General features: G+C 46.6%; 1 protein-coding gene across 1 annotated transcript in view; it reads right to left on the bottom strand.

Annotated features, from left to right (window-relative positions):
* slc4a3 (solute carrier family 4 member 3) overlaps window positions 1-23,035 on the bottom strand; it is a gene marked incomplete at both ends in the record, with an annotated part of 37,390 nt that overhangs the window by 931 nt on the left and 13,424 nt on the right. The window contains 17 exons of the mRNA XM_084452035.1: window positions 179-352; window positions 939-1,108; window positions 1,728-1,981; window positions 2,142-2,308; window positions 2,511-2,600; window positions 2,866-3,087; window positions 3,262-3,456; window positions 3,719-3,867; window positions 4,301-4,516; window positions 5,629-5,851; window positions 5,991-6,175; window positions 6,793-6,895; window positions 7,529-7,706; window positions 9,586-9,721; window positions 10,220-10,400; window positions 11,890-12,035; window positions 21,391-21,617. Coding sequence (XP_084308161.1) covers window positions 179-352; window positions 939-1,108; window positions 1,728-1,981; window positions 2,142-2,308; window positions 2,511-2,600; window positions 2,866-3,087; window positions 3,262-3,456; window positions 3,719-3,867; window positions 4,301-4,516; window positions 5,629-5,851; window positions 5,991-6,175; window positions 6,793-6,895; window positions 7,529-7,706; window positions 9,586-9,721; window positions 10,220-10,400; window positions 11,890-12,035; window positions 21,391-21,617 — 3,016 coding nt within the window. The remainder of the gene's footprint in view (window positions 1-178; window positions 353-938; window positions 1,109-1,727; window positions 1,982-2,141; window positions 2,309-2,510; window positions 2,601-2,865; window positions 3,088-3,261; window positions 3,457-3,718; window positions 3,868-4,300; window positions 4,517-5,628; window positions 5,852-5,990; window positions 6,176-6,792; window positions 6,896-7,528; window positions 7,707-9,585; window positions 9,722-10,219; window positions 10,401-11,889; window positions 12,036-21,390; window positions 21,618-23,035) is intronic.

Below are 23,035 nucleotides of genomic sequence, written 5' to 3'. Positions count from 1 at the left end.
TGTATTGCTTGAATATAAGACCCCGCAACACTTTTCTGTTTCACTTCTGTCTCACGTGCGTTATCCTGAAGTCCTTGCGTTCGTATGTTTTCTTAATAAATCAGACTTAACCTCTTTGAGTGAACCTTGGCAAATCCTTTACTTTCGATCAGATTTATTTCCACTGCAGAGTACATACCGCCTGGAGCTCGCGCTCCTCGAAGATCCTGGCGAGGACGAGGCGGCGCAGCGGCACGGTCATGATGAGGATGAAGGGGAAGGCGAGCGACGCCACGGTCGACTTCACCACCCACAGCAGCACGATGCACACCAGCTGGATGATGGTGAACATGTTCATACGCCAGGTCTTCACCTGTAGGTTGGTGCGTACACACACACACACACACACACACACACACAGACTCGTGCAGCACATACACACGCACATACACACATACACACACATACACACGTGCACACATGCAGATACACACACACACACACACACACACACATGCAGCACATACACACACACACACATACACACACACACACACACACACACACAATGATGCATTGTATCTGAAAGGTATTGAAAGTATTTGTCCTAGTGTTCACTTTTCTAGAGGCCCGAGGAATGGTATTTCTTAGATATATCTGGCTCCCTCTAGTGGGTGTTGCTACTTGTGTCTTTCGCCCAAAGCCTAGACACTGTTTAGATGCCTCCCAAAAACATCCTTCCTTCCTTGCCTTCCTTGCCAAAAATCACTGATGTTATACGTCTTTATTGGTGACAGGTGTGAAGGATCGTGTGCTTTCACCTATCCAGTCATCAGATAGATCAGAGATTACCTCAAATAAAGAAGGAAGAAGTAAAAGCAACTACAACCACAGAGGCAGACTGAATCAACCAATCAGCACCGTTGAAGACCTCCAGGGCGCCACCCCTGTTACTGCACCTTGGTGACGTAGATGTGGTCCGGATGGTGCTTGGCAGGCGTGACCATGAGCGTGATGCGCTCGTACAGCTGGATCCCCGTGAGGGAGGTGATGCCCATGTAGAGGAAGATGCCGAACAGCACGGCCAATGGGATGTTGCGCAGCATGTCGGTCATCACTATGGACATGCCTGATTGGACAGGAACGGAAATAGGTCAGAACTCCAAACTATTACGTTCAAAAACCTAATGGCTATTTCACCCGCAATACAGTAGAATTTTATACTTCATGTAATAAAAAAAAAAGTTGAATGTTACTTTCAACTCAACTCACCTCAAATGTTATTTATTTATAAAGCACACTTGCATCAGTGACTGGTCAATGCCACCATACAAAGAATTACAATAATCAAGACGAGTGTTGATAAAAGCATATATTACTCTCTCTAAGTCTTTGGGGGAGATATAGCCCTTTACCTTGGCAAGTAAAGTACTGTCAAAGGTCAACCCGAGATTTTTGACAGAAGAACGGATATTTGGGGAGAAGGGGCCCAACAAACCAGTGATACAATCTGATGGGTCATGACCAAACTACTTTCATTTCACTTTCCACCGTTGAGTCCCTCACATTTTTTAGCCATGTGTGTTTCTAGGATACTTTTAAAATAATTTTAGTTGGTAGCATCGCTCTGATACCATCCACCTCTAGTCCCTGCCAGGCAGCCATCTTACTAGTCCCTGCCAGGCAGCCATCTTACTAGTCCCTGCCAGGCAGCCATCTTACTAGTCCCTGCCAGGCAGCCATCTTACCCACAAGCACAGCGACTACCAGGCCCGTCACCCTCTGCTCCTTGACCTCCTGGATCATGGGCTTCTCCCCGGGCGCCGTGGCTTTGCTCATGACCGTCAGGGCGTTGACGTGTGTGACAGAGCGCACGGTGGCGGCGGTCAGCCAGGGGAGCCCGAAGAGAGGGCATATGGCGCCCAGGATTACGATCAGGAGGAGGTCCAGGTGAAAGCCGGAGCCTTTGACCAGACGACGTTCTTTCTTGCTGACTATGAGCCTGGGTGGGGTAGGTCAAACACAGGAATGTCCATTCCCATACAGTATTAATGGCAAGACAGACAATATATTATGTTTTGTTCTCTCAGGACAATCATGTCTGATCATCTTATCTGATATTAAAAAGAAAAAAAAGAAGAAGTCTCCAGTTCCACACTTACGAGGTGATCTGCGTCTCCATGAAGATGAGGATGAAGACCAGCAGCGCGGGCACGATTGACGCCCCCATCATCCAGAGAGGGAAGGGCTGCTTATCCCCGAATGGACTGATGAACCAGCCTCGCTTGTCAGGAGATGTGACCGAGAAACCAGACGGCACGTTCAGCTTCTGAAACAGCCAGCAGAAAGAGACAAATTCTGTAGAGTGCCTCAGAAGTTACATTTTGAAGTTGCTCTACCTGCTTTCAAGTCCTAAACAGGGAATGCGGAAAGTGAACGTGCTTAAAAGTTTCCTAAAGTAGAAATTGGGATGTGTTTAATGATGTATTTTGGGTTGTATGTGTGAGGTAGGGCGTCACTGTTGTGGTTACCTGTGTGTATGTATGAGGAATAGAGTAGTCCACCAGAACCGAGAACAAAATGGAGATTGGAATTCCAAAGTCTCCAATGATTCTTCTGGCCTTGGGGATAAGAAACAGAACAGAAGAGAACATAGTCAGAACAGGTTCTTTACCATTGGAGAATTCAAAAGCTTCCATTATCCCTAACTGGAATGAGTTGAACATATAATTCACATGTACAGCTAGTTCCATCACACACATAGGCTACCACCGAACTGCCCTGAACATGCAGTGTTGAACATGTTGACCAAAAAACAACCCTTCGATAGATACCGTACACCAAACATTGAGGGTTTTTTCGGGGAAATGTAACGACATGCATTACCTTCCCTCCCAGGAAACGGCTGTTGCGGAGCTTCCTGAGGAAGAAGGCCACGAAGAAGGTGCCAAGCATGAGGACGAGAGAGAGCAGAGCCGTGTTGGGCTGGTTGAGGATCGGACCACCGTCGGGCAGCAGGTCGCCCATGGGGACAGCAAAGCCGAAGAGGCCTGTCTGGGAGGGGGGCGGCTGGGGATAGCTCCTCATCAGCGGATGCTCCTGGAACACCTGTAAGAGAACCCCCCCCCCCATTTCATCGTCAAATGGACCATTCCACTGACCCCTGAACAAGGAGATCCTCTACGAACACAAGCCAGAGTAAACACAAGCAAGGTAGTAAACGTAATTTCTGAAACTTTAACATCTGAAGAGGATCCCGTAGTAATCGTCCACTGGCTTTACCTTGATGAGCTTGGAGAAGGTCTCGTAGATGAAGATGAGGGAGATGAGGAAGGCGAAGATCTCCTGGGTGAAGGGCGAGATGTAGCGCACCAGGAAGCTGCCCTCGGCCGCTACAATCACCAGGACGATGAATATGAGCCAGAACCCGATCCAGACCCGGCCGGTCAGGTACTCAAAACCCTGGGCCTGACAGAACTGGGGGTGAGAGGAGGAGAGGGATAGAAAGAGGAGGAGAGGGAGAGAAAGGAGGAGATAGAAACAGATAGATAGAGATAGAGAAAGAGGCAAACGGGTAAAGAGGCCGATTCAGTCAACTCAAAACAAGAGCAAGTGTTTCAAGTAGAGAACAAATTGTTGACTCGCTCAACGGGAAAATTCCCCATTTTATATTGCAATTATGATAAATAGCGCAGTCACGTTTGAATAATCACTCAGGTCTTAATTGTCTAATTGGCACCTTGTAAAAGGCCTCCTCAAACACCAGCAGAGGGCCTGAGAACCCGATGATGAGGAGGGGCTGTCCAGCCAACAGGGAGAACAGAACACCCAGGGTCGCCGTGGAGATGATGAGCTCTGACACACCCATCATCCCCTCGGTTTTCTCTCCTGTACAGAAGAGAGAGAAAAAGAGAGAGAGAGAGGGCGAGAGAGAGAGAGCACACGTTAACAGGAAACACATCGTTATTGTGGTTTTAGAGTCTAGTTTCCTTTCTTTGTCTCCTTTTATCCAAGAAGGGCTCTTTTTAAACAGAGAATAATATGGTAATGATATGATTAAGAGTGTTGTGATGATTATCTAAAACTACAATATAACTACATTAAAGAGAGCAGAGAGTACAGTCTATTGGCAGTGAACCCTTCCAATGCTTGGCCAGTAATTAGTAGGCACCCCCAAACTGTACATACATATACTTCTTTAAGAAACCATTTTAGAACCACACCTTTTTTATTTTTGTTTGTCGTTAACACTTTTGTTGTTGGAGTGACTTTTTGTTGTTGTTGTTGGGGGGGGGGGTGTAGTGTAACATTCTTAAATTACCCAGCAGTCCTCCAAAGGTGATGGTGGGCGACAGAGCAGCGAAGTAGATGAAGATGACGGCGGCGAAACACTGCATGTCCAGGGCGTCTTTGATGTCGCTGACGTACCGCGGGTAGCGCCGGCGGATGTCGTGGATCAGGCCTCCGAAGGGGACGCCCGAGCGCTTCAGAGGGTCCACCTCAAGCTCCTCCTCCTCCTGCTCATCCTGGCTCACCTCTGTGGTATAGCGGTCAAGATTTCACAGCACGTTAAGCTATATGTGCTGTACAACACACACAACTCCAGACTTTTGTGAACAATTTCACAAGACCTATGTTGATTTATTGTAAGGAATAATGTGATGCTATATAACTACTATATATATATATTACTAGCGCCTGCATTTTTTCTTAAGAAGAAGAGCTCCAAATCCTTCCATTTCAGCATAACCAGTGACGAGCCATTTTGATACCACCCCCCATCTCAGATCATTCTAATATTGTTTCTGTATTTAAAGATGGATGGTCAAGTATTCCTACAGCGTGCATTTGTATAACTCAATAGTATTCAGTCGTAGAACAACCCCAAATCCAACATGGACCAGATCACTTCCTGATGATGATTCAGTAACGAGACATCTGGAAAAACTGTTAACAGCCCCACAAAAATACTTAGATTATCTATCTTTAAAGCTGTAGTATGTAAGATTTTCCTAAGAGTTCAAACATTTAAAGGTGCAATAGTCAAGATTTCAATGTAGACTAATCTTTTTATTTTTATTTTTTGTTACTGTTATTCCACACCTTTCTAAAAGTAAGTAAGTAATTTTTTAACTCTGCCCAGAGCAGAGTAAAGTTGTTAGTCGAATGTCTGGTTCGGTTTGCTTGTGAGTTAGTTTGTTAGTTAGTTAGTAAGCAAAACCTACCAGACCAATGTTTATGAAACTCGGTGGATGGGTGTAGCATGGGCCAAGGAAGAACCCATTACATTTTGTAGATCTGACTCACAGGGTGGATCCACAAATCAAAACAAAACTTTGAGCGAAGCCAGCTCCCCATTTGCGGGCACTAGAGACACAAGGTTTGTGGGCGGACGTCTGTGCTCTCCAAGCACCCTCTCTAGTTTCTTAATGATTATACCAGTACATTATCCTCTGAGAAAACTGTCTTTCGGTCTTCTTGCAGACCTCTGATTGGCTCTGCTACAGCAAATACCAGACCCACAACTAAATAACAATCTTAGATAGTGGGTGTCATGGCCCCTTGATTTAACATAGAATTACCCCTTCATGAAGACGGGTGTGTGTGTGTGTGTGCGCGCGTATGTGTGCATGTGTGTCACGATCTGACCTTTAGTCTCTTGATCGGTCCCAGGTGTCACAGCCTGGTTCTTCTTGTTCTCTCTCTCCTTCCTCTTGCGTAGCATCTGCTTCTGAAAGGACGCCACCGTCTTCAGCAGGTCTTTTCCCTCCACGTCCGACGGCGGGATAACAATACTGCAGTCCAGAAACTCGTTGATGCCGCTGAGAAGATCTTGCCTGTCGTCCGCGAAGTACGCCACCTCGTGAAAGCTCTAAAGAAAACCCAACTGTCAACTTTTGAAATGTCACAAAGTTTCAGGTTAAAGTGTTGAGTGGTTTTGGAAAGCTGAGACAAAATGTTGGTGCCGTTTGAACCTTTTAGAGAGAGATACAAAATAAAAAGTCGGCTACCTTGTCAGACATGAGAGTGGAGAAGGAGCGTCCGATCTCGTGGTAGTCCATGTTGGACTGGCTGGGGCCGATCAGGACGAAGAGGAAGCGGAGTGGAACGGGTACTTCCAGAACAGACTCTAGGAGAACCGCTTCGTTCAACCTGACAAAGGCCATGGCCGGCTGTTCCAGAAAGTCAACACACCCTGAGGGGACAAAACAGTGAGTGTTTGGTTAGAAAGATGGGTGCAGTACTAGCATGTACTGTAGACCCACAATGCTAGAAATTTAGTACATTTAGTATACACTGCAGTGTATAAACAAATGTATACCACACTGAAGCCACTGAACACCTTCACTCACTCACTCACTCACTCACTCACTCACTCACTCACTCTCACTCACTCACTCACTCACTCACTCACTCACTCACTCACTCACTCACTCACTCACTCACTCACTCATTTATTCACCTAATCACTCCCTCCCTCCCTCCCTCCCTCCCTCCCTCCCTCCCTCCCTCCCTCCCTCCCTCCCTCCCTCCCTATACTTCACTTCATCAACCGCCACAAACTCACTACATAGTTCCAGAGTACAGTGGTGCTGTTACAAGTCCTTACCAACTAGGACCACTGTTACAAGTCCTTACCAACTAGGACCACTGTTACAAGTCCTTACCAACTAGGACCACTGTTACAAGTCCTTACCAACTAGGACCACTGTTACAAGTCCTTACCAACTAGGACCACTGTTGCAAGTCCTTACCAACTAGGACCACTGTTACAAGTCCTTACCAACTAGGACCACTTTTACAAGTCCTTACCAACTAGGACCACTGTTGCTTCTGCGTCCTTGGGGATCTTTGCCAGGAGCTTCATGGGCCGGGCAGCCTGATGGCCTTCAGCAGCCAACGTGTGGTGCGATTTCTAAGGAGGGATTGGTTGATAAAAAATACTTTACAGGAAGACATAACAATATGACATCATCACACAAAATGGGGTGACTTCAAAAGCATCAGTACAGAAAGCCTGGGCACATAGGTTTCATTATACATATAAGGAATCAAATCCTTACACGTGGTTCCGTCATGACTATTATTAATTATGGTTGGGGGACTGTTGTCTGACCACCAGCAGACCGATGTACAGCCAGACCCTGTCAGATCGGGATGTCCCGGGCCATGCCTGGCACCTTTTCTACGGTCGCAGACACTGTCATTGACTGTCACGTGTGATTGGTTTGCTCTATCTATGGACGATTCTGAAACTTCCGTTTCACAAAATGTACACAAACTAGACGTCTGTACAGTTACCATAGACATAAAGAGCAGACACATCAGTGTCCACATAGTTTACCAGGGGCAAGCAACTAGTCAACGCCACCTTATCAAAACAGATGTAAAAAATGTCCGATAATTTACAGGATCTATATACTGTGCCTTCGGTCTCAACACAGACTGCAAAAGCCGTCAAACCAGAACCTCGATCTCCTTAAAAGGACGAACAGAGGACAAACACACAGAGCGACGGGGGAGACCACACACACGCTCACACACTCACCTCTTTGTCGTGATCCCCTCCCTTGGTCTCGTGGCCGTCGGCGGGGTTGGAGGGCCACTCGGACACCAGGGGAAGGGCCGTGTCGGGGGCGTGGCTGTGGTTGCGGTGGAAGCTGCCGTGCAGACTGCTGGTGGAGTGGTTGCGGTGGAAGAGGCCTTCTTTCTCGTCGTTCGGGTGACTGGAGGTCCGAGGGGATGAGAGTTTGGTGTTACAGCAAAGTCATGCAGTGGAGGGGGTGTGTGTGTCTGTGTGTGTGTGTGTGTGTGTGGGGTGGGGTCATATTCCTGCTTTAGGAAGTTCTGCGGATGTTATGCATACTGTATAAATGCTGATTTAGCTCCATATTGACCAAGTGACCCCCATCCCGATAGCTCCTCACATCTGATAGTACTATAGCTTGATTCATTTGACTCATTGGTTTAGTGAAATCTTCCATCTCTTCCAAACCTATCCTATAACCTTCTGATGTTATGACTGTGTCTAGAGAGTTGGGTCTACAGGGTTCAATATGGAATTAATTAAAAAAGTTAATCTGCCTAAGGTTACTATGTTTAATCAAGCTAGGTAGGGTGGTATCAAGATGGCTGACGTAGTGAGCATCAAAGCATGTCCTCATAGGTAGGTAGTGTGTGAGTGTGTACCTGCGTGTGCTTTTCTATGTATATGCTTTCGTGTCTGTATGCATTTCAGCATGTGCGGGCGCACATATTTGTGTGTATGCGAGCAGAGTATACAGTGTGTGAGTGTCTGAGTGTGTGTGACCGCTTTGCACACAGACAGTTTCATCACACTTATACGTGGTCCAGCGGTGACATCACTGGTCTCATTAGGTCCATGCGGTCAGTGGAGTTGGACACAAAAGCACATCAAAACAAAAGAAGAAGGTGTGACTCCGCACCAAACTGTACTCGAACAGCGTCCAAGGGAACTTGGGAAGCGATGAGCTTAAGTCTGTAGCACCTTGTATTACTTTCCAGGTCATAAATTCATATCTTGGACTGAGGAGGCCAATTACGCGGCATTTTCCCATGGAAAGCAGCTGGTGACATGATGGGAAATGTTGTCGGAACGTTGCAACTGATTGGGTGTGTGCAAAGCTCTGGTGGAAGAGTGTTGATTATCTGTCTTGTGTGTGTGTGTGTGTGTGTGTGTGTGTGTGTGTGTGTGTGTGTGTGTGTGTGTGTGAGTGTGTGTGTGTGTGTGTGTGTGTGCGTGTGTGTGTTTGTGTGTGCGCATGCATGTGTGTGTGCGTGTTTGTGTGTGTGTGAAAGAGAGAATGAGTACAGGGTAAAACGGTAATAACGCTATGTGTTTTGGGTGAGGTCTTGTTCTGGTTGTGAGCGTTTGTTACATGTGTAGTCATGGTTATGTTGTTTACAGTATGTTGTCCAGTAGCAGTATATGTTTGCAAGTGTGTATATGTGTACAGTATGCTCAGAAATGATGCAACTGGGCTTCCATACTGGAGGCTTGGCTCCTCCCATGTTGTAGCTCGTAGGAAAATGTGCTATAGTGTTATATGACAGACAAAGCTAGACTATGCAGGCGACACTTCTGGACATAGGCCTGTATTACATCTTTGATGACAGTCCAAAATTACAATAAGCCCATTTTTGGCCACACTAGTCAAGACTCCATGCGAAGTTAATACTTGTTAATGCCCAAACACGGGTGGTACCATTCTGTACCGTTATGTACATAGCTAAATGTTTTAGTTTTAGTTCGTTTTTCAAAATGTTTCATGTAAGCAATTGATAATATATGTTACTGTAGAGACTTAATCCACTTGTTCATACCAAGAGTAAAATGCATTTTGCTGGTTACAATGTATATGATATCTATTCACCATAGACTGAGATTGATAATGTTACTTTCAGCATATGGACTTTTCTCCTCAGTGCTGGACCTTGTGTGGAAACCTACAGTATATAACCACACTTTGCAGTGTACCAATATTCCATTTCCTGTACCAATATTCCATTTCCTGTACCAATATTCCATTTCCTGTACCAATATTCAATTTCCTGTGTGTGACTGTTAACTGGCCAATCACTGACCTGTGTTTGAGCAGCAGAGCGCGGAGCACGTTGGCCCGGTCCTCGGCCCGGATCTGGTCCGAGATGATCATGGTCTCCACCACCAGGTGCACGATGCCGGGCAGTGTGTTCTGTTCCAGGTCCAAAAGAATGGCACCTTGGGTTTGTGAGAGAGGAACAGAGAGAGATTTACAAATCAACAATTGACTACAAAACAACAGTGCCATTTGAGTTTCCCAAAAGTGCAATTTGAGTTTCCTAGCGTGTGGGTTCAGAAAGTTCCCTTTAGACCGACGGTCTGAATACGTGCAAGGACAGCGATGTGTAAAACGTATTGTGCGTGCGCGCGACGGTGTGAGTGTATCTCTGTGTCTGACCGTGCGTAAAGCCTCACGCAAACCGCAGCTGAAAACGCCACGCTGTTCCAAATATACAGCTCCCATTGTTTCCTATGGAAGCCCACACCGGCCTGCTGTTGGCTGCTGGCGCAAACAACGGGAACTATATAACTGGAACGGCGTGACGCTGCGCTTTCGGCCGCGTTTTCCGGAAGGCTTCAGCGTGCTCCGGCGAGGGGGTGGGGCCTCTAAGCATGCTCCGACGAGGGGGGCAGGGCCTCTCAGCGTGCTCCAGCGAGGGGGGCGGGGCGTCTCACCGTGCGCGATGGTCCTGCGGAGCTCCAGCAGGCTGCGGAAGGACAGCGAGGCCACGTGGGGCTTCCCCCAGCGGTCCGTCTCCTCCTCCACGTCCTCCTCGAACTTGATCCAGCGCGCCGTCTCCTTCCAGCGCAGCTCCTGGTTCTTATCCACGATGAGCTCGTTCAGCTCCACGAACACCTGGGGAACAAGGTCAAGGTCAAGGTCAAGGTCAACTTTATTTAAATAGCCCATTTAAAATCAACCGAAGTTGCACCAAAGTGCTTTCCAGTATATAAAATAAAAACAAAAACAGACAATACATAATGCAAACAATATGCGTTACTTCCTGGAGGAGACGCTCAGCCACGCCCCCTTCACGTTAAGCCCCGAAGACTGGATCCCCAAATGTTAAAATAATGGAAATGTCGGAGGATGTAGTCTCTGACATTCCTGAAACGTTATATCATGGGTAATCGTATATAATCCAAGAAATGTGATGGTCCGATTCAATTGTTCAGTCTCAAAACGGCTGAGACCCTACAGTACAATGGTTTGGATGGGACTCAAATAGAGGATTGCTTTCCAATCAGTCTAATGTGTGTGGGTGTGTCAACTAGCCCTGTGCCTGCTAACGTCATCTCCACAAAGGAGAGCAGGCTGGTCCACCTTATTCAGAGAGGATGAAGGCAGAGAGGGATACCGACAAGGGGCAGCAGCGCATTGCATTCTGGGACAGGGATCCAACGCCTTGCCTCTAGTGGCGCATGTGTGTTTGGGAGTAGAGGCCTTCCGGCACTTCACACTCTAGGACTTTCTAGCCAGTCTTCCAGGTACATTAATTGTCCATTCATCATGATGATTTACCCTAAAAAGCTTCCAGCAGGTTCCAGCAGGTTGTAGCAGGTTCCCACAAGAGCGGTACTTACCTTACCGCTCTTGTGGGAACCTGCTAAAATCTGCTGGAACCTGCTAGAACCTGCTGGAACCTGCTAGAGCCTGCTGGAACCTGCTAGAACCTGCTGGAACCTGCTTGAGCCTGCTAGAACCTGCTGGAACCTGCTAGAGCCTGCTGGAATCTGCTAGAGCCTGCTGGAACCTGCTGGAACCTGATGGAACCTGCTAGAGCCTGCTGGAACCTATATATATATATATGAAAACATGAAGCAACCTGTTAAAAGACACAATATATGCCAGGATATGTTCCAGTTACCATGGTACTCTGGATTTTGGGTACTACTGTACAATATGTACTGTAGGCCTAAACTCCGTTTACGTACTTCTTCAAATTAATGATTTCTTTGATGCTTGCTTTACACTTACGCTCTTAGATCTAAATAACAGCAACATTTCACTGTGATTGTACATTTACTTGTGTCAAATAAAGATCTGAATCTATTTTCCATCCATAGATGATGAAGTGTCTTATCAAGCATTACTTGGTAAGTAATTAGTAATTACTAGAATTCTTTCAAGAAATTCCAAATTGTGGTGAAACACTTGAACACTGTTTACTTTACTTACCGTACTTTCCTTAAATGCAGGAGCCTAGCTAATCTTTATTTTGATATCAGTGATGTATATTTGTCAATAGCCTCAGAGCTCTACACCTAGGGGCCCCTCAAAATAAATATTGACCGATCCGTAGAAAGAGCTCTGTCCAGCGTAGGACGACCCAGGATCCTCTCACCTCATGTGTCTTCTTGTCCGTCGTCCTCTTCCTCTTCTTCAGGCTGGACAGCGGTGGAGAGCTGGTGCTCCTCCGAGGAAGCTGGCATCGCGACGACTTCTTCACCAGGTGGCGCCTCACCCCAGGGTTGTCTTCAAACCTGTGACCTTAGCGGAAGAAACGAGAGCTGCTGTTAACACAGGTTAAGAGGTCGGTGGGGGGAAAAAAGTTCAGCTTTGTTGATTCAACAGGAGAGTAGGCGCCCATTTCTGTGAGGACACGCGTGTCCCTATGATGGAGGTGCATGTTCTGATTTTAGATGTCTGTCAAAGTTTTCACTGGACCCGACAGAGAAAATTGTCTGTGGACGTCAATGCTCAAGCAGGTAAAAAGACAAAGGCCCACAAACATTTTGAGGGTAAAAAAAAAAGTATAATTACATTTTCAACATCAGTTGTCCGCAAAACAATTAATATTGAGTTTTGCATAGTGTGTGTGTGAGCGTGCGCGTGAGTGTGTGTGTGTGTGTGTGTGTGTGTGTGTGTGTCTGTCTGTGTGGGAGTATGTAATTTAGCAGTACCAGTACATTTCTGCTGCATCATCCCCAGTGCAGTCTGGGTAAAGACTGATCAAAGCCATCATCGTCTACAAGGCTTCTCTGCCTATAAGGACCAGCCACTGTGGACCTGGTTCCAGCTGTGTTATGTTGTCACTGACCACAAGGTTGACTAAACAGCCTGGGAAAAATACATCCTCTAACCCCCGAACTTCATCCGTCTCTCCACCCAGCCTCCACCTCATCCCTCCATGTATAATCTCAAACCATGTTTGCATGTCTGGGAGTTTTCCAAGAGATAACTTCATATTGAACTTGATGCGATGTCCTTTGGATGTCCCCCAGCAATAAGCAACCAATCTTTTCCGAGTAGCCTCAGCCAACAGGAGCTGTCTTAGGGAGTCCATGATGACCCCGACAGATGTTTTGAGACTATCGTACAAAACGCAAAGGACACATTCAGTCAACCGTTTGGATTTTCCCTTGTTTTATACAAGCAGAGCATTCCAACAAGGGATACAATATCTTCTTTTGAGCACATGCGGTCAATTATCCTACTGTACATGTTTTTTGAGCCTGCTCTCTAGGGGAATGCTATTTTTACTGACACCAGTTTCAACCTTTTAGTTTCCTGTGTTTTTTTGTTTCTTTTATTTGTGTAACTAGCAACTCTCAGTTGTGTTCTGGAAAGTTCCCCTCTATCTGAACTCTCTGACCCTCCATCCGTAGTCTTCACCTCTAACTAGGGGTGTAACGATACACTAATTTCACGATACGATACATGATATTGGGTTGACGATAACAATATGATACGATACACTAAGGGCAGATGTGAAGCGTTGCAGTAGCGCTGCTGTTCACACCAATAGTGCATTTCTCCACATTTCTACTTCAATACACTTTATGAATTTAGAGCTTAACTGTTATAATATCATGGATAGGCCTAGAGACAAAATACGTGTTTGTTACCAGCGTTGTGTATCCAGCGTTCACTGATATACAATAAACATATCACAATATTGTTTTCACCTTGACGATACGTATTGTGATGTTTCTGTATCGCGATATATTGTGGCACGATATATTTTTACACCCCTACCTCCCCTAACCCTACTGTTTCCTCAAGCGCTCCACCAGCTTCGTCCAATGCCCTAAGCAGTGTTTCAGGAAACTCATTCAATGTTCCGTTAACCATCGTGTGTACATGCACTGTAATTGCTTTTTCTGATAACTGTATTGTGGCCTTTCATTACTATATTGATTGTTTTCCGTGTTCAGCCTGTCAGAGCACCAAAACCCATGGTGCATCCCTCTGACCCCACCTAGTGAGACTATTAGTGAACCTGTAACCAGCTAGCGGTCTCTGTTTCTGAACTTTAGTTAAAGTTAAAGATCCTTGTTTAGAGTAACCTTTCAGTTTTCTTAATTTTGGGGCATAAAATAATTTTTACTCACTTTTCTGGCCCCGGGGTGAAACAGATTTTTTTGGCTTCCCTCTGGAATACTGTATGTAGGGGTGGGACCTATGCTCACCCCCCCATTGCTCTCTGTAAAGCGCCTCTGTGTATGAAATGTTCTATATAAATAAAGTTTGATTTGATTTGATTTGGGGCAGCACATTTGACGCCAAATTGAGAGGATTTCAGTTCTATGCTAATTTTCTGTGGTGGCCGCCTCAGACAACTAATCAGGAGAGCCAAAATATTTTATCCACGGACAAATAGGATAAGAAAACAGTTCACAGATGTCTGAAAACACATACCCCTGTTGGTCAGGGTCAGGTGAGCAACAAAACCCTGATGAGGCAGTGTTTGTTTGAGTTTGGCTCAACATTGCAAGAGAGGAACAGACACACACCAGGAATCAATCAAAGACAATAATAAGTGAATAATCCATGAACGTTAAGGCAGCGCATAAAACTCTGTATAACCTTAATCTACAAATCACCACACACACGGTCAGCGCCTACTCTGCCCACGGAGCCAATACACGTCTGAACGCCACGGACGAGTGTGCGTCTCCCTCTCTTCTCTCTCTCCCTCCGTTGACTTAAGGCCAGCATAACCTTTACAGCGCTCATGCAAAATCCCAGTGTGCCAAACATAGCAACGCCTGTCAGAGGAGCAGCAGTGGTTCGTCAATGGGATGTCTTTCCGCTCCAGTAAAGGAAAAGCCTGGGGTGTAAAGGGGCGGAGCCAGATCAATAGAGATTTGATTGCCATACCACCTTCGCCAGACCCGTGCATTGACATTAATTAGGTTGAGCAATCAATGGAAGCGACTCGGAATTTCCACGCATCAATCGCCAATGTCAGGACCCGTCCACAACAGAGTGGGGTGTTCTTAGGCTATACGCACAACTCCAGTACTTCCTGAAATTAGACATGCTTCTCTATTTCCTGTCCTACACTATTGGATGAAGTGATTAATCGGGTGTGCCTGACTGCAGCACAATGATCAGGCACACCTGAATAATCATTTCATCCAATAGTGTAAGCATGTCTAATTTCAGGAAGTACTGGAGTTGTGCATATAGCCCATTGGGAGTCACAGGGTTTGCTGTGATGGTATGAATCTGTGTCTGGAAATCCACTGAAGACGTGTATATCCAGCAAAATGGATTCACCACACTCATTCTGTAGCGTATCTATTAGAGGTGTAAAAAGTAAAATCAATGGGATTCTTTGGTCTCTAACATGAGTTTACATTGAGAGCCATTTTCTTCTGTGAGGCTTAAGACTAGGAAGGCACCAATGCAATGACCTAAACCAACGAGTATCAGCACGAAACGTATACAGTCAGAAGTATCAAACACCAAAATATTTTTTTAATAAAAACTCCTCCATATCTGTTACAAAAGTATTGATTACAGTCAGTCATGGGCTACTTTTGCCTCATAGTAAGTTGCCCTTAACTAACACCAATTTAGAGTCTCCCAATACCATACAAGTAATTCCCTCCCCTTTCCAAACCCTAAACCTGCACACAGTAACAACAGAGTTGTGTTGATATTTTGGGGGGATATTTGGGATATTGTAAGCATATGGTGGATCCCCTACAGGAACCACTGGAGCTCGAGAGTGTCCCTCAGTCCCCCTGCAGGTCCCAGGTCCCCGCTACTTACTCTCTGTCTCCGCGGGTGACTCCAGATGGGAGTGGATGGACTCCAGGAGGTCATAGTCGTCGAAATCCAAAACAAACTCCTCAAAATCCTCAAAGGGCTCCACGTCGAGCAGGCCGGAGGGGCGGCGTGCCGGGGGGAGGGGGCGCAGGGGCGCGGCGTCCACACGCTCGCCGTGGAGGTCCGACGGGCAGCCGTCCCCGTCCCCGACCCCGGCCCCGGCCCCGGCCCCGGCCCCGGCCCCGGCCCCGGCCCCGGCCCCGACCCCGGCCCCGTCTTCTCCGTGGCCCTGCTTCTCCTGCCCGTCCGCGTCGGTCATCTCCGCAGCCGCCACCACCGCCCCCCCCTCCCCGCCGCCCTGCGAGGTGACCCCCTGCTCATCCAGCGCTCTGGACGCTCCGGTGCCGGCGCTCCCCGCGGGTCAGAGCCGGCCCAAGCCCACCAGCAACCGCAGATGTAGCCGGCTGGGGATGTAGAAGCGTGTCAGTAAAGCTTCGTGCGGGGAATTTTCAATACTTCCAACCCGTGGATAAATGTGTGACTCCGGTCTTTTCAGAATATTTTTGATTCCTCGGGTTCCTCGCGACGCCAGATCAAGATGCCAAACTGGGGTTGATCCTGTTGTGCAACACAGGACAGTCTGTCGCCTCTGGATTCCCTTCAGAAAAATGGTAAACGTCTTGTACAGGAGTCCGATTATGCAGAAAAATGAAGGGAACTTTAAATAAGCCCCCGAGAAAAATGGAAAACCAACTTGCTTCCGACAACCCACTCAATATCTAGCTCCTGATCCACTTAGAAAATGTCACGTTGCTGTCAGGTCCTACAAATGCCCGTGGATGGAGCTACGCTGTAACATGAACATCCCCTGAGATGCATCCTGAGGCCCGACCGTCTCTTTAGCAGTAGAGCGTTTGCTTTAAACGTTCCGACGCCAGAGAGACGGCAGGGCGCTGTCACTACCAAATCAAATATTGATGAGGCGATCTAGTTTTATTTATTTCTTTTTTTTTTAGAGCTGCTGCTGGTCTGGTGGTGCCTCCGCCCTGTCCCATGACGTCGACGGGGCATTGATCTCTGCTGCTGCGATGGGAGGGGGCCGGGATTGGGGGGGGGGGGGGTGGGAGGGGGTCGGGGAGGGGGGGTAGGTAAGGACAGCACCCCTTTGGGTTTCCATGGCGGCCTCGTTCCATTGTGGCTTGGAGTGTAGAAGAGGAGAAGGAGATAGATCTCTCTAGGATGGTCTTTAGCCAGAGATATAGTAGCAGATGGATCTCTAGGATGGTATTTAGCCAGAGATATAGTAGTAGATGGATCTCTAGGATGGTATTTAGCCAGAGATATAGTAGTAGATGGATCTCTAGGATGGTCTTTAGCCAGAGATATAGTAGCAGATGGATCTCTAGGATGGTATTTAGCCAGAGATATAGTAGTAGATGGATCTCTAGGATGGTCTTTAGCCAGAGATATAGTAGTAGATGGATCTCTAGGATGGTCTTTAGCCAGAGATACAGTAGTAGATGGATCTCTAGGATGGTCTTTAGCCAGAGGTGAGGTAGTAGATGGATCTCTAGGATGGTCTTTAGCCAGAGATATAGTAGTAGATGGATCTCTAGGATGGTCTTTAGCCAGGGGTGAGGTAGCAGATGGATCTCTAGGATGGTCTTTAGCCAGGGGTGAGGTAGCAGATGGATCTCTAGGATGGTCTTTAGCCAGGGGTGAGGTAGTAGATGGATCTCTAGGATGGTCTTTAGCCAGAGATACAGTAGTAGATGGATCTCTAGGATGGTCTTTAGCCAGGGGTGAGGTAAGAGATGGATCTCTAGGATGGTCTTTAGCCAGGGGTGAATCTCATCTTGGTGGGTCCACTGTTGCAGGACCTCTTCACTGCTTAGGGATGATCAGGAGAAGCTTTCAGAGAAATAGATCACCTCACCCCCCACACACACACAGAGACACACACACACACACACACACACACACAAATACCCACACAGACAGCTGGCATACTGATGTAGTACTATAAAGAATTAAGAGCCTGTGTCTAGGCATCTGATATGCAGATTGACAACATGATGCTAAGATTAGGAACAAGCGTCATCTCATTCACTGGTCTCCAAGGAAACCATGATTACCCCTAATGCTCCACTCGCCTACTACGGGTGCCTGCATCTGAGATAAGCAGAAGGTGTGAGTGAGTGAGTGTGTGTGTACAGTACATACGTGTGTGTGTGTGTGTGTGTGTATACAGTACATGAGTGTGTGTGTGCATGTGTGTACAGTACATGCGTGTGTGTGTGTGCGTGTGTGTGAGTGTGTGTGCGTGAATGCTTGCATGCCTATGCGTGTGTGGAGGCTTGTTAGAAACGACTGTGCTTCTGGACAGAGCCTGTGTGTCCAGCTCTGATTTCCTGCTCCCTACTGAGCCGACAGTCTCTCTGTGGTGGAATCAAGTGTTTTATGCATGAATGATTGAACCAATATTGGGCCTCACGTTGCTGTGAAATGAACATTTCACCCTCCAAAAAAGCATACAGTACCTAGAATAAAAGCAGCTGGTTTACATAAATTGATTGTATCGTCTTTAGACAGCAAGACACCATGGAACTCACCAGTGAAATCAAATGCCATGTACAAAGGTTAAACAGAAATTAAATTGATCAAAATAGACATTCTAAAACAAGAAACGGACAAAAATCTGTACCCCAGATGGCGTACCATATACATCCCTCAACTAGCCACACGGCCCAATTTAGAGCTGCAAGCGATTAAACGCAAGCTATGGATTCGTCGGGGTTGAAGTGGACAGGATGTGAGACGCACGGGGTGTTCTGTCAGCGCGATCGCTGGTCGAGCGGTCTCTATTTCCAGCGGTTGTGGGCGGTCGATGCACTGCCCTGCTCAGTGAGAGCAGGAAAGGCTCGGGGCAGAGGTCGCAGCTGGATGAGAATCGACCCTTCTGTCCTCTCTGTTAATGACCGCCCCCGGGACTGGACTACCCTGGCCAGGACGGCCCAACGAGGAGCACCCCTGTGCCACACACTAGCCTTCTGTGTGTGTGGATCTCTCTGTCTCACTCCACTTTCATCTGTCTGTCTGCCTGTCTGCCTGCCTGCCTGTCTGTCTGTCTGTCTGTCTGTCTGTCTGTCTGTCTGTCTGTCTGCCTGTCTGTCTGTCTGTCTATCTGCCTGTCTGTCTGTCTGTCTGTCTGTCTGTCTGTCTGCCTGCCTGCCTGCCTCTCTGTCTGTCTCGCGCTATTGCCCACTAAAATTTACTGTAGCTCTGCCTCACTTTCAATCTTTCTATTGATATTCTGTCCCTTTCACTCCCTACCGTTCTCTCTCTCTCTCTCTCTCTCTCTCTCTCTCTCCCTCTCTCTCTCTCTCGCCCACTTACTCGCGTTACTCTCTACTCCCATTTTTACCTGTCTTATTCAGTGTGTGTGTGTGTGTGTGTGTGTGTGTGTGTATGTGTGTGTATGTGTGTGTGTGTGTGTGTTTGAGAGAGAGAGAGATACAAGTGCATACACGTACAGTACATGACATAGTGATGTTGCATAGTGACATCCCATCCTGCATTATACACACACGCACACACACACACACACACACACACACACACACACACACACACACACACACACACACACACACTAGTGTACGCATGCACACACAGTGTAACAAAACCCCCTGCAGTCTCTGCACTAAGCAGAAAGCATATCGACTCAACTGTGAGAAACAATATACCCACTAGTGTACTACAGCTGAAGTTTAAGGTTTCAAATAAGGTTCAAATCAACACTGTCAACTTTCATGGGACTTTGTTTTTCTACCAGAAACCAAGAAAGACCAAGGTGAACCTAAACTCTCTCACTGTTACTTAGTCCTGGAAGCCCAGAACCAATATCTCTAATTGGGATGGGGAAAAAACTACAGCATTTCGGACTAGTGTGAGTCAAGTCCCCACCTCCTCCATCCTGATTGGCTGGAAATCCTTGTCTGTCTCCGTGGTCAGGCCGTGATACGCCCCCAAATAACCAGTGAGGAAAAACCAGCACAGTGGAGCAGTCTGAATGCCTGGCATCACACAGTTCTGTGACAGACATTTATCATATATATAAAATTCAACCACCTCAGATCTCAAAGCAGTCTCCCTAACTCCAGGACTCACAGTTTAGTTAGTCCCAGATGGTCTAATTTAAAGACGCAATGTTGAATGTATTTTTTTTTCTCCGATTTTGGATCACATCCTTGGTCATAGTGTGTACCTATTTAACAATATATGCCAAATATTTTTCAAAATTTCTGTTTTGTTGTAATCTTATATCAAATCTTATGATTTTTTTTCTTCCTGTACAAAAAAAATCACCCGACTGCTTACGTCAGCAATGCAAGAGCAAGGTCAACCAATAATCTCACCACATCCACCTGTCAATCAACGCTATCTGTCTATCGAATCTGTCTAAAGTTGTTATAACCCGCCAACTTGTCAACGTTCCAGTCAAATTCCTCGCAACGTTATGTCCCACCCCTATAGCCTCTTTGAGCTGGAAATGTGAAAAACTACGGAAGTTAGATGATCTCAAATGTCTGTTTCAGATTGGCTGCGTTCCGAATCGCATACTACCCTACTATATAGTATGCCAAAACAGGATGTAGTATGTCCCAATACATAGTATGCCACATGCAGTATGGCAAAAATACCAGGATGTCCTACTACATCCGGTCGTATTTTGCAGTATGCAAGCCAGCAGGCTTTTCTGGCTATTCTGACCCACAATCCTGTGCGCAGCGGAAATGTGCGTCACATGTGTGAGTCGTGACAGCTGTAGATGTATGTCGCGTTATGGACAGCGACGGATGTGGGCAAATTTCAAGGCGCAATGTTATGACAAGGTAGTATGTCCCAATTGGATGCCTACTGCTTGCAATGTACGTACTTTCTAAGGGCAGCTGTAGTAGGTACTGGTAGTAAGAAGTAGAAGTATGCGATTCGGAACGCAGCCCTGGACTTTAATGCCTACTGTTGAGTTTCTATATTTGAGCCTGCTCCTCTAGAGGTGTCTTATTGCTATTGAGCTCATCCTTGCTGGGCTGTTCACACATCCAGCATGCATGCTGGACCTTTCCTGGAAAGAACTATTGATCGGCAAGATCATAGTATGGATCAGCTCGGCACGAGAACAAGAAAATCACACACATCTAGCCATCAGGTTAGGTCTGCTGTGGTGTTGCGTGTCTTTGTGCACTCACGTCTGCACAGTATATACTGTAAGTATATTCTGTATTCCCTATTATGACCACAGGGTGGCGACGACACACTTACGGAATACGCCTTAAAGGGATAGTTCACCCAAAATTCATATAAACATTATTTGACCTTTCCCCTGATTTACATCTATTTCACCAGGCTGCTTTGTTTACTTAAATATTTAAACATCATTCATTAAACAACCCCTGAAGCCTGATTTGCATTTAAGAGATCTGAGTGGACTGGACAGGTTGTGTGGGAATCCCCAGCTGGCGATAAAAGGGGAAAGCAGACACCATTGTCATGTTTGATAGGTACTATTATTACCTATCAAATCCCAGTCAGATCTGTGTGTGTGCGTGTGTGTGCCTACTATCTGTAGGTGGTACCCAGTGGGGCTGGGGCTTATGGATTGATTTGCCTTTTGATTTTCCTTGCATTAGACACCGTGGCCTCGACTGTTCTTATATTATGGACTGGATCTGTAGTATTGTGTATTTGTACGCAGGGCCGCCTTAAAAAAGAGACACAGGGTCTCAACGTGCCTCCCTGTTGAGAGGAAAGTTGAATAAAAGATTAGGTGGCGGCGCCGTACTCTTCATGTCGTCCAGGTCGGCGCTGGCAAGCATCTGGGCCTCGGCCTCGTCCGTGGGAACCTTCTGGTACACGGCGGTCTCCAGTGCCGTCATGCTGCCGATGCAGATCCGGTCCCGCAGGTCATAGCTGGTCCGCTGGGCGCCGGTCAGGCGGTGGTGGACGGGCTTCCTACGGAACCAGCCGCGGGGGGGCGCGGGCGGGGCCGGGGTCGCAGGGGGGGGGAACCTGAGGGAGGGGAAGAGCAGGGGGGGGGGGGGGGGGCGCAGTGAAGGCGGGCGTTTCTGTGGAAGCTTAGCCTAGCTGGCAATCATTTGTTCTAAGAATGTTCTAAGAATGTGAAAACATTAGCAGAACGTGTTGGGAATGTTCCCCAATGGTGTGGGAACATTCCCTGCTAGCTGGGAGACTATTGGTTGGATGTTTGACCTGCAGTACATGTCAAGATTCAAAGCTAGCTAAGGTGGCTAGCTACGCTTACATACTAGTAGCATGGTGCCACATCATATTATGGCAATCAATCCTATCTTGTGAAAGGATTCTAAAAGAGAAATAATGTTTTGACATGAGAAATTGATGCTCATGACGGTTTCTTATTAACCTTTTTGCTAAAGTTAAGTCATGGAACCACTGGAAGCATTGCTAGGCATGGCTGTGAAGGCACCATCAACATACAATATGCTGTATCATTTTACAGTGAAATGTCAACAATTCTATAGAACTTGCCCATAAAAAATTCTAATATTTGGTATTTAAATATCACTTATTTGTATAATGAACATTCTCAAATGTTTGATTTTGTCTAGCTACAGTATAGACCTATAGAAATGTGTTTAGCAGTGAGAAACCCTATAAAAATATATAGAAAGACAGCTTGACTGTGCTAGTATGACTCATCTAAAATGGATCAGGTAGCCAGGAGCAGTGTGGTTCATCTGCCAGCAGAGGGCGCCAAAACAGCATGCAACACAGTGATCCTCAAAGCGCAAGTCATTGGCTGCTCTCACTCAAGCACGGCGGCATATCATTACACCGCATTGGCACCGAGTTGTTTTGATGCTCCATCCATGGTAACACATCCAACAGATGAACCGCTGAATGCCTTGTCCCCTCCGATACAGCATTAGTACCTAGACCACCACCCAGTCCCTGATCTCCCAGTAAGCTCCATGCATTATTGAAGGCATTGCCAAATAATTAATGTTCTGTTTGCCATGTGTGTTAACTGTATGCACCAGAGGGGCTTTTCCGTTTCATGAGAATCATATCTAAGGTTCAGTCCCTGCTGCGATTCTCTGGACACAAATAAACTGTTCTGGTCAGGGTTAGTTAAGGATAACATCAGCAACAGGGTAAGAAATCAAATAAGAGCATTCTGTAGGAGCATTGTTGTTATTGTTGTGGGGTAGTAAGCTACTGTATATTTACAAATGTTCAGACAGCACATCGAATCAAATCTATCTGAAGTGTGAAATACAGAAAACACATTTCAAAATATTTAACAATGGAACGAAGAGTGCATTAAAGAACTGATTAATTAGTTACTTCTGTTCAGTTTCAAAGCAAAGTAGCCTATGTAGGGGGTGGTTTCATTTTTACATTCAAAAGGAATTAATTAATTAAAATAGATATCAATCTATTCTGAT

This window comes from Borostomias antarcticus (genome assembly GCF_949987555.1).
Source record: "Borostomias antarcticus genome assembly, chromosome: 17".
In the NCBI taxonomy this organism is placed as follows: domain Eukaryota; kingdom Metazoa; phylum Chordata; class Actinopteri; order Stomiiformes; family Stomiidae; genus Borostomias; species Borostomias antarcticus.
Note: the sequence above shows the minus strand (reverse complement) of the source record. Positions and strands in the feature narration are given on the sequence as shown.